This window comes from Lutra lutra, chromosome 2 (genome assembly GCF_902655055.1).
Source record: "Lutra lutra chromosome 2, mLutLut1.2, whole genome shotgun sequence".
NCBI lineage: Eukaryota > Metazoa > Chordata > Mammalia > Carnivora > Mustelidae > Lutra > Lutra lutra.
In genome coordinates this window covers 96,349,657-96,364,920 of record NC_062279.1, presented here as the reverse complement: position 1 = coordinate 96,364,920, position 15,264 = coordinate 96,349,657, and the positions used below count along the sequence as shown (strand labels likewise).

The following is a 15,264-nucleotide window of genomic DNA, read 5'->3' as shown; positions in this document are numbered from 1 at the left end:
ATTTATTTATTTGACAGACAGAGATCACAAGTAGAGAGAGGCAGGCAGAGAGAGAGGAAGGGAAGCAGGCTCCCCCCTGAGCAGAGAGCCCAATGCGGGGCTCGACCCCAGGACCCTGGGATCAGGACCTGAGCCAGAGGCAGAGGCTTTAACCCACTGAGCCACCCAGGTGCCCCTCTTCATGACTTTTAAGACTGAATTTGTGAGGAACATCTGACTATATTTGGTAAAACAGAAATATTTTATATTTGCATCAAATGAACTGAACTTATACAATCTGGAATCTGTAACCTAAAGAGAATCTAAGGAAAACATTACACAGCAAATTAGATCACCTACATAAACACAGGAACATATTTAACTTATACCATAAAATTTATGAATGTTTTGGTAACATCCCTCTAACTACTCATTAGTTGTATACAATATGAAGACTTTAATCATTAATATATCTACTAGACATACAAATACAGTGAATGAAAATATAAGTTTAAAAAAGTACAAATCCCCAATTCTGAAAACTAACAAGAAGAATGTCACCTTTTACCTATCTTTCTAGATCAAGTTAACATTTCTGAAGGGACTACTACATCTGAATTATTAAAGTTTTAAAGGCGCAGGGCAAGTAGAAAGTAGTATTACTAAATTACATAAAACTCAAGCTTGGATTCTTAATTCTATTGTATCTTAATACTTTCATGCAGACTATGAACTTTTCAACATCTTACATCATAAAATAGGTCTTTGCCAGTCACTGACAAGCTTGTGCATGCATGTGTGGTGGTGTATGTTAAACTCCATGCATGAGAAAAATATGATCCAACTTAAACTTTAATGCTGTTAACATATACCCCTTCTTCTTCTTTATTGACTTCTATAGCATTACTATATTTTTGAAAGACTTTGGGTAACACAAGCTATGTAACACCACAAATGAAATGATCTAAGATTCAAAGTCAGAACTTTAGTGGTGATAATGGAAACCCTAACAGATTCTGAACACACTAGAAGGTCTTAAAATTTCAGTCTTTTCAATGCAGTATTTTTTTGGGGGGGGGGGAGCGCCTATCATTCCAAAACCATATTAGTCATCCCAATAGACAAAAGTATGTCTAAAATACTTAAATAAACAATTTCCAAATTTTTCCTTAACTACTAAGACATAGTAAGAAATACTGTGATCCAAAATATACATGTTTACTTGCTGACCCCAAATATATGTGTTTGTACTTACATACACATACAAACTAAAACCACATTTTCATAACATGATACCTCCCTACTCTTACTATGTTAAAATATTTAACATATTAAAATATTCTTATATATTTCATTTTTTTAAATGAAAATACTGGCTACGATCCATTAAACTGATTTCAGGATCAACCAAGTGGGTTACAGACTGCAACTCAGTAATTTTTATCTCATCCTCCTCACTCAACTCTAGAACTTATTTTAAAATGACATCACTGGTAACAGTCACTCTTTAATGATGATGGTGGGGAGGGGTTCTTTTTTCACCTACATTAGAACACAGCTGTGAAGTATCAAAAGAAAGAAGCCTGAAGTTTTCTGTGTGAGAGAACTCCATACTTTATCAGGGAGCAACTGGCCTTTCTAACTTTTGCCTCCCCTTTGCCAGCACTATAGTTTTCACAGGTGAACTGTGAAGAACCTAAGAACCCATAATGAGACAGCTATCCCCTTCTAAATCAAAAGAACCTTTTCATTTGCATTAGGAAGCTCTTAAAACTAGTTACCAAATAGTAAGAGTAGATTCTGAGATGGTTTTGTTTTGTTTTGTTTTTAAATATGGCGGGGATTTTGTATTTATTTTACAATTTTTATAAAATAGTGTAAAATAAGTAAATTTTACATCATATAATATGCATTAAATGCCAATTTGTAGCACCTAGAGCAAAATAGACAGCAGGAGTTCTGCAAATATTTTCTAATTTGAGCTAAGCATCATGATGTAATTTAACTTATGATCACAAGGTACATACATTTTATGATACTAATGCTTTATAATGTCATATAATGTTTATACTCTTATAATTTTGCTGAAATTATGTTTTCTGTAAAAAGTATAATCTTTTAAATACTGACCATATGAATCATGTTTATAGTTGTGTTATTTGACTGCTTTGATAATTATAACAAATTACACTCAAAGAAGACAGGATTCTGTTGCCCTCTTGTGGTAATTTTGTTGTAGTATCTTCTCCAGGAATTTCACCTCAATTTTTTTCTTTTCCCTTAATGGTCAGTCCCTTTAACAGACCCATAAACAGCCAGACCATAGTTTCTGAATTTATAAAAGCAGTATATATATTCTTTGCCCTCTCCAGTGCACATACTTAATGCCCTCCCTTCAGTTTCTACATCAGATAGTGGTTCCCTCACTTTCTTAAGAAATGTTCCCTTCCAATTCTAAACCAAGGAGATTTTTCTTAAAGTTATTTTCTATAGTCTAATGCACATACAAAATAATTAGACAAATCTCCACCTCGTAGATAAGCTTCAAGTAAATGGAAAATAACTAAAAATGTAGGAGGTTGAGCTGTTGGCATTTTCTCCCATGAGAATGGGTCTTGCTAAATCAATTAACAGTCCAGAAATTTCAGAAGCTGAGGATATTGGTCTAAATATTTTAAGTTTTTGAAAGTGATAAAACGGTCTTTAAAATAGCCTAGCTCATATGCAATGGCTTATCTCTTGGCCCCCCAACAAAAAAATTTTAGCTTCTTCGCAAAATGAGTAACACATAACAGTAATTCAAAACTATTCAAAATGATACTATGAAATAATTTTAACTATAAATAATTAGTACTTTCCTAAAAAATAATTTATTAATCATAAAATTATTTAGTGTCTAATATAATTTAAACACTATGGAAAATGCAAAGCAAAAGATGGATTCTTAAATTAACTAAAAATCTACTCTTACAACTGTAAAAATTATTCTTAAATATTGATAAATGATAAATCCTTAAAGCAATTCTTAAAAGATATATATCTCATATATATTTAAAAGCAGTCCCTCGTGTATTCAATCAATTCTTTTCCCAACACTAATGAGGAAAGACTAGAAGAACATTCTATGAAGAAGGACCAGAACATTCTAAAGCAAGGTAACACGGTATGTCTCAGTAACTTAAGATGCTTTAGTAAGGCTATGGCACAGATTATAATTTGGAAGCAGTGGGAGATGACATTGAGAAGTTAGTGGTAGCCAGATTGAAAACGGACTTCAATGCTAAGTTAAGGAATGGGGAAATACAGTAAAGTATCTGCAACAGGAGAGCAGAGTGGGAAAATCAGAGTTTTAGAAAGATTCTTGCTGCAGTATGAAGGACAGATTGATGAGTGGGTCAGAAGAAGACAAGGAAACTACTTAGAAGTTGTTTGCAATGACAAAGGCCTGAACCAAGGCAATGGCTCTGACCATAGAGAGGAGAAAAGAAACTTGAGAAATACTCAGAAGTGAAATCATTAGGTGTTAGTTGCTATGAAAACGTGGGAATAGAGGTGGGAGGTTCTCAAGCTCAAGCTGGACCTCTCGTGACAGGGTGAATGTACCATTCCCAGAGCCAGGTAGTAATACTTTTGGACATGCTGCATTTGAGATGCCACCTGGGAACAGCAAGTAGATCAACAATTTTAAAGATACGGAATTCAGGACACAGAGAACTCTAAACTATCAGTGGCTAGGTTGTAAAAGGAATCTGGATGACAGATCATTTAGAGAGTATAAAGAATACAAAGAGATTAAGGTTGAGGATGGGACTGGAAGCCCTTAAGTACATAGTTCTGTCTTCTTGTTAAGAGAAGTCCTTTAATCCGATAGCCATTATCTTTATTCATGTTGGGAGAAACAGGAGATTATTTAGTCTTTATTCTGCAAATCAGAAAACGGAGGGTCAAAGAGTTTAAGTGACTTTACTTAAAGCTATTTATCTGTGGACATGAATGAAAACTCAGATTTCCAGATTGAGACCAAGTTGTTTTACCTTACTATTCAAATGTTCTCTTTCTATAACAAAATGAGGGATAAAAACTATAGGATCATCTCATTAGATGCAGAAAAAGCATTTGACAAAATGCAACATCTATTCATGATAAAAACTCTCAACAAAGTAGGTTTATACGGAACATATAACATAAAAAAGGCTATGTATGAGAAATCCACAGCTAACGTCATATTCAGTGATGAAAAGCTGACAGCTCTTTTCCTAAGATCAAGAACAACACAAGAATGTCCACACTCGCCACTTTGATTCAACCTAGTACACAGTCCTAGTAGCAGCAATTAGACAAGAAAAAGAGATAAAAAGGAATCCAAATTGGTAAGGAAAAAGTAAAACTGTCACTATTTGAAGATGACATGATAATATATTTAGAAACCCCTATAGAATCTACCAAAAAGCTCTTAGAAATAACAAAAAAATTAGTTAAGCTGCAGGGTACAAAATCAATGCACAAAAATCTGTTGCATTTTTATATACTAATGAACTACCAGAAAGAGAAATAAAGAAAGTAATCCCATTTGTAATTGCACCAAAAATAATAAAATACCTAAGAATAAACTTAACCAAGGTGGTAAAAGACCTGCTACTCTGAAAACTTATAAACCACTGAGGAAAAAAATGGAAGAGAACACAAACAAATGGAAAGGCATTCCATGCTCCTGGATCAGAATAATTAATACTATTAAAATATCCATACAATCCGAAGCAATTAACAGATTCAATGCAATCCCTAAAATACCAACAGCATTTTTCACAAAACGAAAACAAACAATCCTAAAATATGTATGGAACCACAAAAGACCCTGAATAGACAGAACAATCTTGAGAAAAAAGAACAAAGCTGGAGATATCACAGTCCCAGATTTCAAACTATACTACAAAGCTATAGTAACCAAAACAGTATGGTATTGGCACAAACACAGAAAAACCGAACAACAGACCAGGATACAGAGCCCAGAAATAAACCCATGCTTATATTGTCAATTTCTCTGTGACAGAGGAGGCAAGAACATCACAACAGGGGGAAAGACAGTCTCTTCAATACATGTTCCTGGGAAAACTGGACAATTAAATGCAAAAGAATGAAATGGGGCCACTTTCTTATACCATACACAAAAATAAACTAAAAATGAATTAAAGGCCTAAATTTGAGAGCTAAAACCATAATAAAACTCCTTAAAAAACATAGGCAGTAATCACTTTGACATTGACCTTAGCACCATTTTTCTAAATATGTCTTCCCAGGCAAGGAAAACAAAGCAAAAATAAACTATTGGGATGACAGCAAAATCAAGGAAGGAAATCATTAACAAAATGAAAAGGCAACCTACTGAATTGAATGTGAGAAGATACTTGGAAATGATATACCCAATAAGGGGTTAATGTCCAAAATATAAAGGACTTATAAAGGGCAACACCAAAAAACCTAAAATAATCTAATTAAAAATGGGCAAAGGACCTGAATAAACATTTCTTCAAGGAAGACATACAGATGCCAAAACACACATGAAAAGATGCTCAACATCATGAATCATCAGGCAAATGCAAATGAAAACCACAATTCTTCTACCTGTCAGAACGGCTAAAATAAAAAAGACAAGAAATAACAAGGGCTGTCAAGGATGTGGAGAAAAGAGAACTCTTGCACACTATTTGTAGGAATAGAATTTGCTGCAACTGTTCTGGAACAGTATGGAAATTGCTCAAAAACTTAAAAACAGAAATATCATAGGATCTAGTAATTACACTATTGGGTATTTACCCAAAGAAAACAGACATGTTAAGTCAACAAAATGTATGCAATTCCTATATTTATTATAGCATTATTTACAACAGCCAAGATAGGGAATCAATCCAAGTGTCCACTGACAGATGAATGGATAAAGATGTGGTATAAATATATAATGGACTATTACTCATCTATAACAAAGGATGAGATCATGCCTTTGGTGACAATATGGATGGACCTAGAGGGTATTATGCTATGTAAAATAAATCAGAGAAAGACAAATACCATATGATTTTATTTATATGTGGAATCTAAAAACCAAACAAATAAATAAACAAACCAACAAAACAGAGTCATAAATATAGAGAACTAAGTGGTGGCTGGCAGAAGGTAAGGGGCTGGCAGGACGGGTAAAATAGTTCAAAGGGATTAAGAGGTACAAACTTCCACCTACAAATTAAATAGGTCACAGGGATGAAAACTACAGCATAGGGAATATATAGTCAATAATATTATAATAATGTTGTATGGTGACAAATGGTAACTACATTCATTACGGTGAGCATAGCAGAATGTACAGAATTGTCAAGACAGTATTTTGTACCTCTGGAACTAATATTATGTCAACTAATCTCAAATAAAATAGAACAATTAAAATAAAATGAAGTATGTTTTCTTTCTGGCACTGTAAACTTCTTCCACTTCCGTCTCATAAATCTTCAGAGGACAACAAGTAAAAGATTCTTTTTTCAGTAACTGATGACAATAAATGCTTCTGTTGTTGTTATTTTGTATATATCATCAAAACAAAAATGTCGTCTTTCCAAGGTTAACCTTCCAATGATACAGTTCATTAAAAAGACCCCAAGTTTATAATTCATACATGCTTTTTGAGTAATTTGGGAAACAAAGAAATTCCCAATTCTATAATTATGAAAAGCAAAGGGCAACTATATCAAATGCACACAGTATGTTTATGAAATACTTCAGAGGAAAATAGCTATGGCTATTCCTTGCAGATCTTTTTAAAGCTTAGATGGTTGAGAATGAGTTTCACCAGTGAATTCTATCAAATATCCTGGAAGACATTTTCATAATTACACTTTAGAAAAACAAAAAGCAAGAGATTTCTTTGGCATACCTGCTTGGTTGGGGTGTGGCCAGCTTGGTGACTTGACAATGTTAGCAGGTCCTGGAGGCTTGAAGGCAGCAGCAGTTGTGAGACCGGCCACCCCTGGTCTGGTGGAGGCTGGGCTCTCCCGCCTCTCAGGCATGCTCCGTGCTGAAGCTACTGATGGAGACAACTGCTGAGAAGTCTCCTGGGTGTTGCTAGAAAGAAAATAAGGAAACATTTTTGGTGAAGTCATACCAAATTAACTTAGCAATGATCCTTTCTTTTCTCAATCTGTCAAATCTGTAAGGAAAACAAAAATATTAACTAACCAATATTTTAAAAAAGAAAAACTCGAAAACTATGACTGAGGGACTGTCTCTCTTTGAAATGAACAATCAACAAAAACAAAAGAAAGGGAAGAAGTCAGACTACATTTGTTCAGTACTTTGGAAATTTTCTTTCTTTCTTTCTTCTTTAGATTTTATTTATTCATTTGAAAGAGAGAGAATGAGAGAAAACACGAGATGTGGAAGGGTCAGAGGGAGAAACAGACTCCCTGCTGAGCAGGGAGCCTGATGCGGGACTTGATCCTGGTACTCCAGGACCATGACCTGAGTCGAAGGCAGTTGCTTAACCAACCAAGCCACCCAGGCACTCTGGAAAAATTTCCTTTAAAAGGTCTATTGTGAGAAATTAGGCAACTGAAACACTGTTACAGCCAATCCTTTCAAATAATATGGTAACTTTACCTTCCTATTCTTCTCTATCTCAATCTTTTAGAAAATCACCTACATTAAAACAACTAATGATTAGAGAATTCCTTGTGATCTCTCTGAAATGGCAGATGTTTTTTCCCTTCTTTCTCACATTCTTCTGGTATTTTATGAACTAAGTTACCCTGACATCTTACCACTCTTTTTACTCAATACTTAGTCACTCACTCACTGAACAAGTATTTAAGCACCTACGACATGCCAGACAGTGTGCTATGCACTGGCCACAGAATGGTAAACAAGAGACAACATCCCCAGCTTAACAGAACATCCAGTGTTCTGTATTCACAATACAGGAAAACAGGAGACAAGACGGCCATTGTCCTCACTCAGTCAGAGTTACTCTACTTGCTTAACAGGAGGCCTTATCTGTGCTGGTTCCAGTCTGATTTAGAAGATCTTTTTATTACCCAGTCACTTGTTACTTATAATTATACATTGTCACTTCAAAAAAATAATCTTAGGTAGCTCAAATTATAAATGTGTACTTTGAAATGATATAATATTATAGAAGTTTCTCTCAGGTGAAGTATAACAGTAATTATTATAACAACAATAAGAAGAATACATCCTACTAACTTCTGAACAGAAATCAAGGTACTGCTTGCTTAAATACCTCCATGCACAGAAACTCAAGTCCTTCAATAACTGAAAATAACAGCTGGAAGAGTAGATCAATAAAGACAGAATACTAATTAATGACCAGTAAAATAAATGTCCCTTAATCGTACTATTTAAGTTGAGATTATTTCAACGAAAAGAGATTTCAAATTCAGTCATGTCCTAAGAATACCGAATTTCTCCAATGCTCTTGAATCTGGGATAAATACCTAACAAAGGAGGCCTGAGGTTGCCTAGTCTTAGGAAGGCCTGCTTGCAAGGTTGGCCTCTAACTGGCATTTGAGAACTTGGCTGGTGAACAGTTCCCTACAGTCATATAAAACTTTCTCTAAAATGTAAGAGTAGCTCACTGTACCTAAGCTAAATAAACAATGTGGTTTATGCTAAATACCTACTTTCCTTCTGTGAGTTGGGACATACGGTATGAACTAAGCACCGCATGACAATATAAGGAGCCCCAATAAAAACCTTAAGTACTTTGTATCTAATGAGTTTCTCTGGTAGACAACACTTGGCATGTTTTATCATAACTCACTGTTGTAGGAATCAACATATCCTATGTTGAGAAAGGACTTTTGGAAACTTGAGCCTCTATTCCTCTGGACTTGATCCATGTACCCTCTCCCTTGCTGATTTTGCTTTGTATTCTCACACTATAATAAATCTTAGTCATGAGTACAACTATATGCCCAGTTCTATAAGTCTTCTACTGAGTGGGTGGTCCTAGAGCACTTCTGAAACTAAACAGTTTTGAAAAATCATACTAGAGCTTTTTTAACTTTCTTGAAATACTGCTTTTTATTATTGTTCTCTCAAATTCAAATGTAAAAAGCTATAACCTTCTTTTATCATTTCTAATCAGTTTCATGAAAAACTAAAGTCCACTTGAGATGTTAGAACATACCATACAATGAAAAATTTAAGCACTTTAGTAACTGTTATAAATAAAAAGTAAAAGACTACTTACTTCATGGCAATGCTAAACACAATTATCAATAAAGATGACAGAATAAATAAAATTAATGGAAACAGAGTTTAAGCTTTATAGTAGAATGGTTATAACTTTGAAAAGCTTTGTGATGAACTAATTATTTTACCTCTCTTAAGTCTCATTTACCTAAACTTTAAATGGGGATAATACTTTGCTCATAAGAGTTCCATGAGACTTAAGTAAGATAATTGTGTACAAAATACTTAGCATACTCTAAGGCACAGAATATGAGCCTAATCAGATGAAAAGGATAATTAATATATTCCAAAAATAAAACTTATTTTCAATATTCTTGTATACTACAAATACATGATTTTTTAAAAATAATACAGAAGTACAGGTCATTTTAATTCTAAGGTTAATTCTAGGGCTCAGTGGATTAGAAAAAAATAACTAATAACCCATATATTCAGAGTTCTGAGAAGAAAATTTATGACCAAGGAACACTAGAAGTTACAAATGAAACAAAAATATAACCTGGAAATAACAAAGCCCTAATCAACATTTAATGTTTAACAACCTGAATAAGTTAAAATTTATCTCCAGGAGAGCTGGCAGATAGACTTACTTAAAAGAAAATGACTAGAATGATAGAAAATTAATGCCAAGTCCAGTCAAGTTTGGTTGAAGGAACTGGTAACATTGACCTAAGGTATGAAAAAAACTCAGGAGAAGCATTGGAGCAATCCTCAAATACGTGACATGTGGATTCACTCTATATGGCTACATTCTGTTTGCCTAATGTAGTGTCAAATCTATGGTGAGACAGATTTGGTTCAATAAAAGGAGGTACTTCCTAATATGAAAAATTGTACAAAGGAAATATTCTGTTTCCTAACAATACCTTTGGTGACAGGCCTGATTCCAGAAGGTATTCAAGCAAATGAAGGAAAGGCTACAGACTGGATTTAACCATTCGAGGGTAGAGGGCTAAGATATAAGTCACACTTCAGCATGACATTCAAAGCCTTCTAAGATGCAGCTACAATCTACCTGTCCAATCATTATCTCCTGCCACTTTGTGATACAAATTATGTGCTGGCCACACCTCTTCTCTGTCCACAATTCTCCATTTTTTCCAGGCTCTAAATAGAAGACACCTCCCCCACTCTCCCTCTGAACACATCCAAATATCATCTACAGTTAACAGTAGTAGTAAAAAATAATATCTATCATGCACTGTGTACCATACTAAACAATTAATATATTTTACTTAATCAATCATCTACCAGTAGAAACACTACTTCCTTCAGTTCATGACACAAATTAACTACATCACATACAGTTACATTTCAATTTGTAATAGCCAGGGTTTAAAAAAAAAAAAACAATAACTTCCTTATGTATCTTGTCTCCTGCACTACATTAATAAACTGAGACTGGGGACTCTACTGTGACTTTGGGTAGGTTACTTGAAGTTGATAACATTTCTTCATCTGTAAAATCAGATGAAAATACTACTTTTATTCCAAAGTTATTGTTAGGATTAAATGAAACACAATGAGATAATACATGCAATATAAGTAAAGTACTTGGCTCTATGCTAAGCCAGAGAGAAAAAAAAAAAAGAAAAATCTGTCCACAGAACTTTGAAAGGTTTCGTATTCTCCCAAACAATGGAGTCTCTTCTTACACTTCAATTTTTACCTATACATATGAACATTTTATTTTATCCTTTGTATAGTCTTTATATTATAAATTCTCTCCCAAAAGGCCTAAGATGTTTAAATCTTAAACAGTACTCTTTAGATACAAAGTGTGCGCAGTAGGTTACAACGACCTTATAAAATTCTAAATTATTAGCAAGAAAGTTGTTCCATTTATATTTAAATTCAGGACTGATGAGCAGAGTTCAACATTCTCAGAAGTAAATCTCTATTTACTTAAAACATTTAATGTAGGAATGGAAGAATATTTGGTTTTACGGAGACAACCATATATCTAAATATGTAATGCCTAGGTCTCTAAAAGAGCTAACGTCTTTTTGCCTAATTTCTAGCATTAGCTACTATTTAAAGAAAATACATAAGCAACAGATATCATGTACTGAAGATTTAAGAATTAATGACATCATTGGCTATATTATTTTATATTTGGGAATAAAATATTCTAATAACCATTAACAGCAAAAATATTTTGAATTAATGACAAATTTACTAATATAGCATGGCATGATTACTTAAATTGGTATCTTATTTCTGAAATCATGCTTCATATATTTTTTCTATATTTAAAATTTAAAAGGTTTCCTCAGGAAACCCAGCGTTCCTGCTTTCCGGAATGCCAACTCGCTTACTACCTTGTCGAAAATCATTTCCACTTCCCAAATACTGAAATATATTTAGTTTGTGCCTACTGCTCTTAATAAAAAGTGATGATAATGGCTACTAATACCTGTTCTATAACCGGGTCCATGGAGAGCATCAATCAGGCCGTAACTACATGTACACTTTTTTTTTTACACAAGAAGTTTATTTAAACAACAAAATGTTTGATTGGAAGGGAAAACTCAACTCATTTCTTTTTTCTTTTTTTAAAGATTTTGTTTATTTATTTGACAGACAGAGATCACAAGTAGGCAGAGAGGCAGAGAGAGAGGAGGAAGCAGGCTCCCTGCTGAGCAGAAAGTCTGATGCGGGGTTCGATCCCAGCACCCTGAGATCATGACCTGAGCCAAAGGCAAAGGCTTAACCCACTGAGTCACCCAGGCGCCCCAAAACTCGACTCTTTCAGAGGAATTTATCTCTACTTAAAGACAGATTGCTCCGCGTCTAAGAGTTATGTACAAAAATGTTATAAAATTGTCCTTGGTTTCCCAATAATAAATGAAAAACTTTAAGATTCTCCACTCAAGCAAGGTTTGCAAGAATTTTAATGTTACTCTTTTTTTATTAAACAGTGAGTGAAAAGTAACTTACTAGAATATAAAGGTAAGAGTTTAATGAGCATGCCACTAATGGAGATGGGGTATTCTCACACAACTGGTATTTTTCTCCATCCTATCTCCATTTTTCCCTATCCCATCTCCATTTGATATCCATCAAAACATACCACTGGCCATTTAGTTTTTTAAAAAATGCAATAGGTACTTTTCTGGAGAGATGTGAGCATTCCATTAGGTCCTCAAAATTAGATCTTTTATTCCAAGTGTGGTCAGTAACCTGTCTCTGTACAGACTTAGCCTGGACGCTGAAAGATTTCTGCTCAATTAACACAATTCCACAAATGTAAAATAATGTCGAGTATCTTTTTTTCTTAGAGAAAAATGTACAATGATCTCTCTCTCCCTGTTTAAACATCTGCCTTATAAGTTACTCAGAATTTTAATTAAGTATATTGAAAACCTCCATGACAGTGAATGAATACAAACACATAATCAGTAGACAGTCTATGTTATATCAGGCTTTTACCAATTATAGCCATAGTTGTACACTCCACCATTAATTTTATGTTCCATCAGAGATGATTTTAAACAGTTATTTCATTAAGATTATACCTTCCATGAACACTTGGGATATTTTTATTTTTTATATATACCTAATAATTTTTGGCATAATTGTTAAGTTTAGGAGAAAAATTAATTTTGTGTTTCAGAATTTCCCAGATACAGTAAAAATTAAGTTATCTGTCCAAGTAAAACCCTCATCTATAAGAACAATAAGTAGTAGCCAATCAAAATGAATTATTTTATTATTCTTTTTCATTTTTTCAAAAGATACAAAGGTATGTCTTACTAAACATTTCCCTATTCTAGTATAGCTACCATCCATGCAATGAAATGGTTATACTGTAATTTAAATACTTGCGCAATTACTCATAATTTCATACTAAACATCAAGTATGGTAATAAAACATGTCACAAGGGGTTAAGAGGGGAGTCAATGATCATTTAAAATAACATGCTTGTCCATTAGTATTGTACTGAATTTATAGCTAGTTTAAAAACGGAACACAAATCCACTCTAGGACTTTCACATCTGGCTGGTTAATATAGTGGTTAGGTGTTACAGAAAGCAGTGTCTTTTAGAGCAAACCACCACTGAGATACCTGCTCCACAGTACCTTGTTTTCTTAACATGGATAGAGCCCGTTGACTTCCTCGAGGACTGGAGGTACGAAAAAGCTAAAGGCTTAGAAACAGGGCTGATGCAAAGTGCATCCAGGAGTGAGTGATATTTATCAGGACTGGAGAGCCTGGTGAACATTTAGAAAGATTCTTAAGTTGAAAAAAATCACCCAATCAACAGCAGAAAGTAGTCTTGACAGTCTATGATTTGAAACATTTCCAGAAAAAGCTAGAGAGAGATATTTTACAGACAGGCAGAAAGAACAAAGCATAGAAAAAGGAGGAAAAGAAGGTCCAAGTACTCTATTACTTTACTCATTAATATAGAATTGACTAAATTTTCGCTAAAACTAGCCAAGACAATCTTTTAGAAAGCATAAAACTTTATAAAGACTACTGGAAATTATATTTTAAAAATCTCATAAAAATAAAAAATTATTATTCTTTTTTTCGGGCGGAGGGATGTAGTTAGACTTGAGAACACCCTTAAATACAATCAGTTTGTGAGAGAAGAGAATATCAATAAGAACTTAAAATATCTACTGATAGTTGATTCTGTTCCAGATATAAAAACTAAAAATTATAAAGGCCCCAATTCAATAAGCACATAACATGCAATAATCCATGCAACTGAAAAGCATCAAAGATAAATGGTAGTCATGGCAACAGATGAAAGGAAGATTTAAAGAAAAACTAGTAATAAACACTGAGAGATATGTCTACAACCCAGGTAAAATGTCCACAACACAACCAAGATCTCATATTGGGCTGTGACTGTTTCAAATGGTTATGTATGCTTTAAGGGGACTTTTAAGACCGTGGAAAGTGTTGGAATCACACAAGACACACGTTGTACAGACAGCTCTACCTGGTTTTTGTGGCAAGAGCAGCAGACACAGTAGCAGCCGCACTGCTAAGAACTGCAGCACTATATCTAGCAGGAGAAGAGAAGGTGGAAAAGTTTCGAAAACCTTCCGAAGACCTTGTCACCACATTTCTTGTGGCGCTTCTTACACTGATACATAGGGAAAGGAAAAAAAAAAAAGAGGAGAGGAACAAAAAAGAAAAGTGAGAAAACGGAGCATAATAAAGATAAGATAGTAACTATCTTATATTCATATTTAGACATTAAAAGGTATGATACAGAAGCGTAATAAGAGGGCAGGTCATTTATTTACTGTTGCTATGATTTCTCTCAGAAATTAAAATCTGATATATAATGCTCCATAAAACTGATTTTTGAGATATAAATGCTTTTGGATGTATTTAACTTCAGTCTCTAATCCCATTTAAAGTTAAATCAATATTATATAACACACATGTGAAGATTGATTTGTCAGCATCTAAGTAGAAAATAAATCTAAACATGAAGTCTGAATTTCCGTATTCAGAGAAAGGAGGGTTATGTCGATTTTTCTAAAAAGACTCTACATAAAGAGCTTTACCTTAGGGATGATATACACCCAGAGCCTGACATTTTAACGAGACTTGTGCTTTCAGGAGAAGCAGGTACAACCGACTGCCTATTCAGAAGCAGCAATACATACTAAAAGGAACAAGAGGTAACTTAAAAATACTGAGAATAAACCTACTTGGGGAAGGAAAGCACCTTTGTAAAATAAACAGTAGTTAAAGTGAATAAGACTAAAACATCACCCTCTCTGTTGATGTTCTACACCTCCACTTTCAGTTAGCTCTGTAAAGACTCAATGCTGGTATGAAATTTCATTCTCAGAACCCTTATGACTTAAAATAATAAATATTTTATCTTTTAGAAAAGGTCAAACACCTGCACAGAAATGAACATTCCATCATTAGTTATCAGCTTGAAATTGAGAAATTTTTTTATTAAGTTGAAAGTCTAAAATGCAGAGCATGAAACCTATATAGTCTTTCCTCCTCATTTCTGCATGCAAGTCATTAATGAACATCCTCATCC

At 34.0% G+C, this 15,264-nt stretch overlaps 1 protein-coding gene across 8 annotated transcripts in view; it reads right to left on the bottom strand.

The window, feature by feature from the left end:
• Positions 1-15,264, bottom strand: part of PDLIM5 (PDZ and LIM domain 5) — a 208,998-nt gene that overhangs the window by 40,910 nt on the left and 152,824 nt on the right. For 7 of the 8 annotated variants that reach the window (XM_047718006.1, XM_047718008.1, XM_047718009.1 and 4 more), the window contains one exon: positions 6,902-7,089. In XM_047718006.1, the coding sequence (XP_047573962.1) occupies positions 6,902-7,089 (188 nt within the window). Of the gene's footprint in view, positions 1-6,901; positions 7,090-13,321; positions 13,454-14,193; positions 14,341-15,264 lie in introns of all 8 variants that reach the window. The other variant, XM_047718016.1, reaches the window with a different exon arrangement.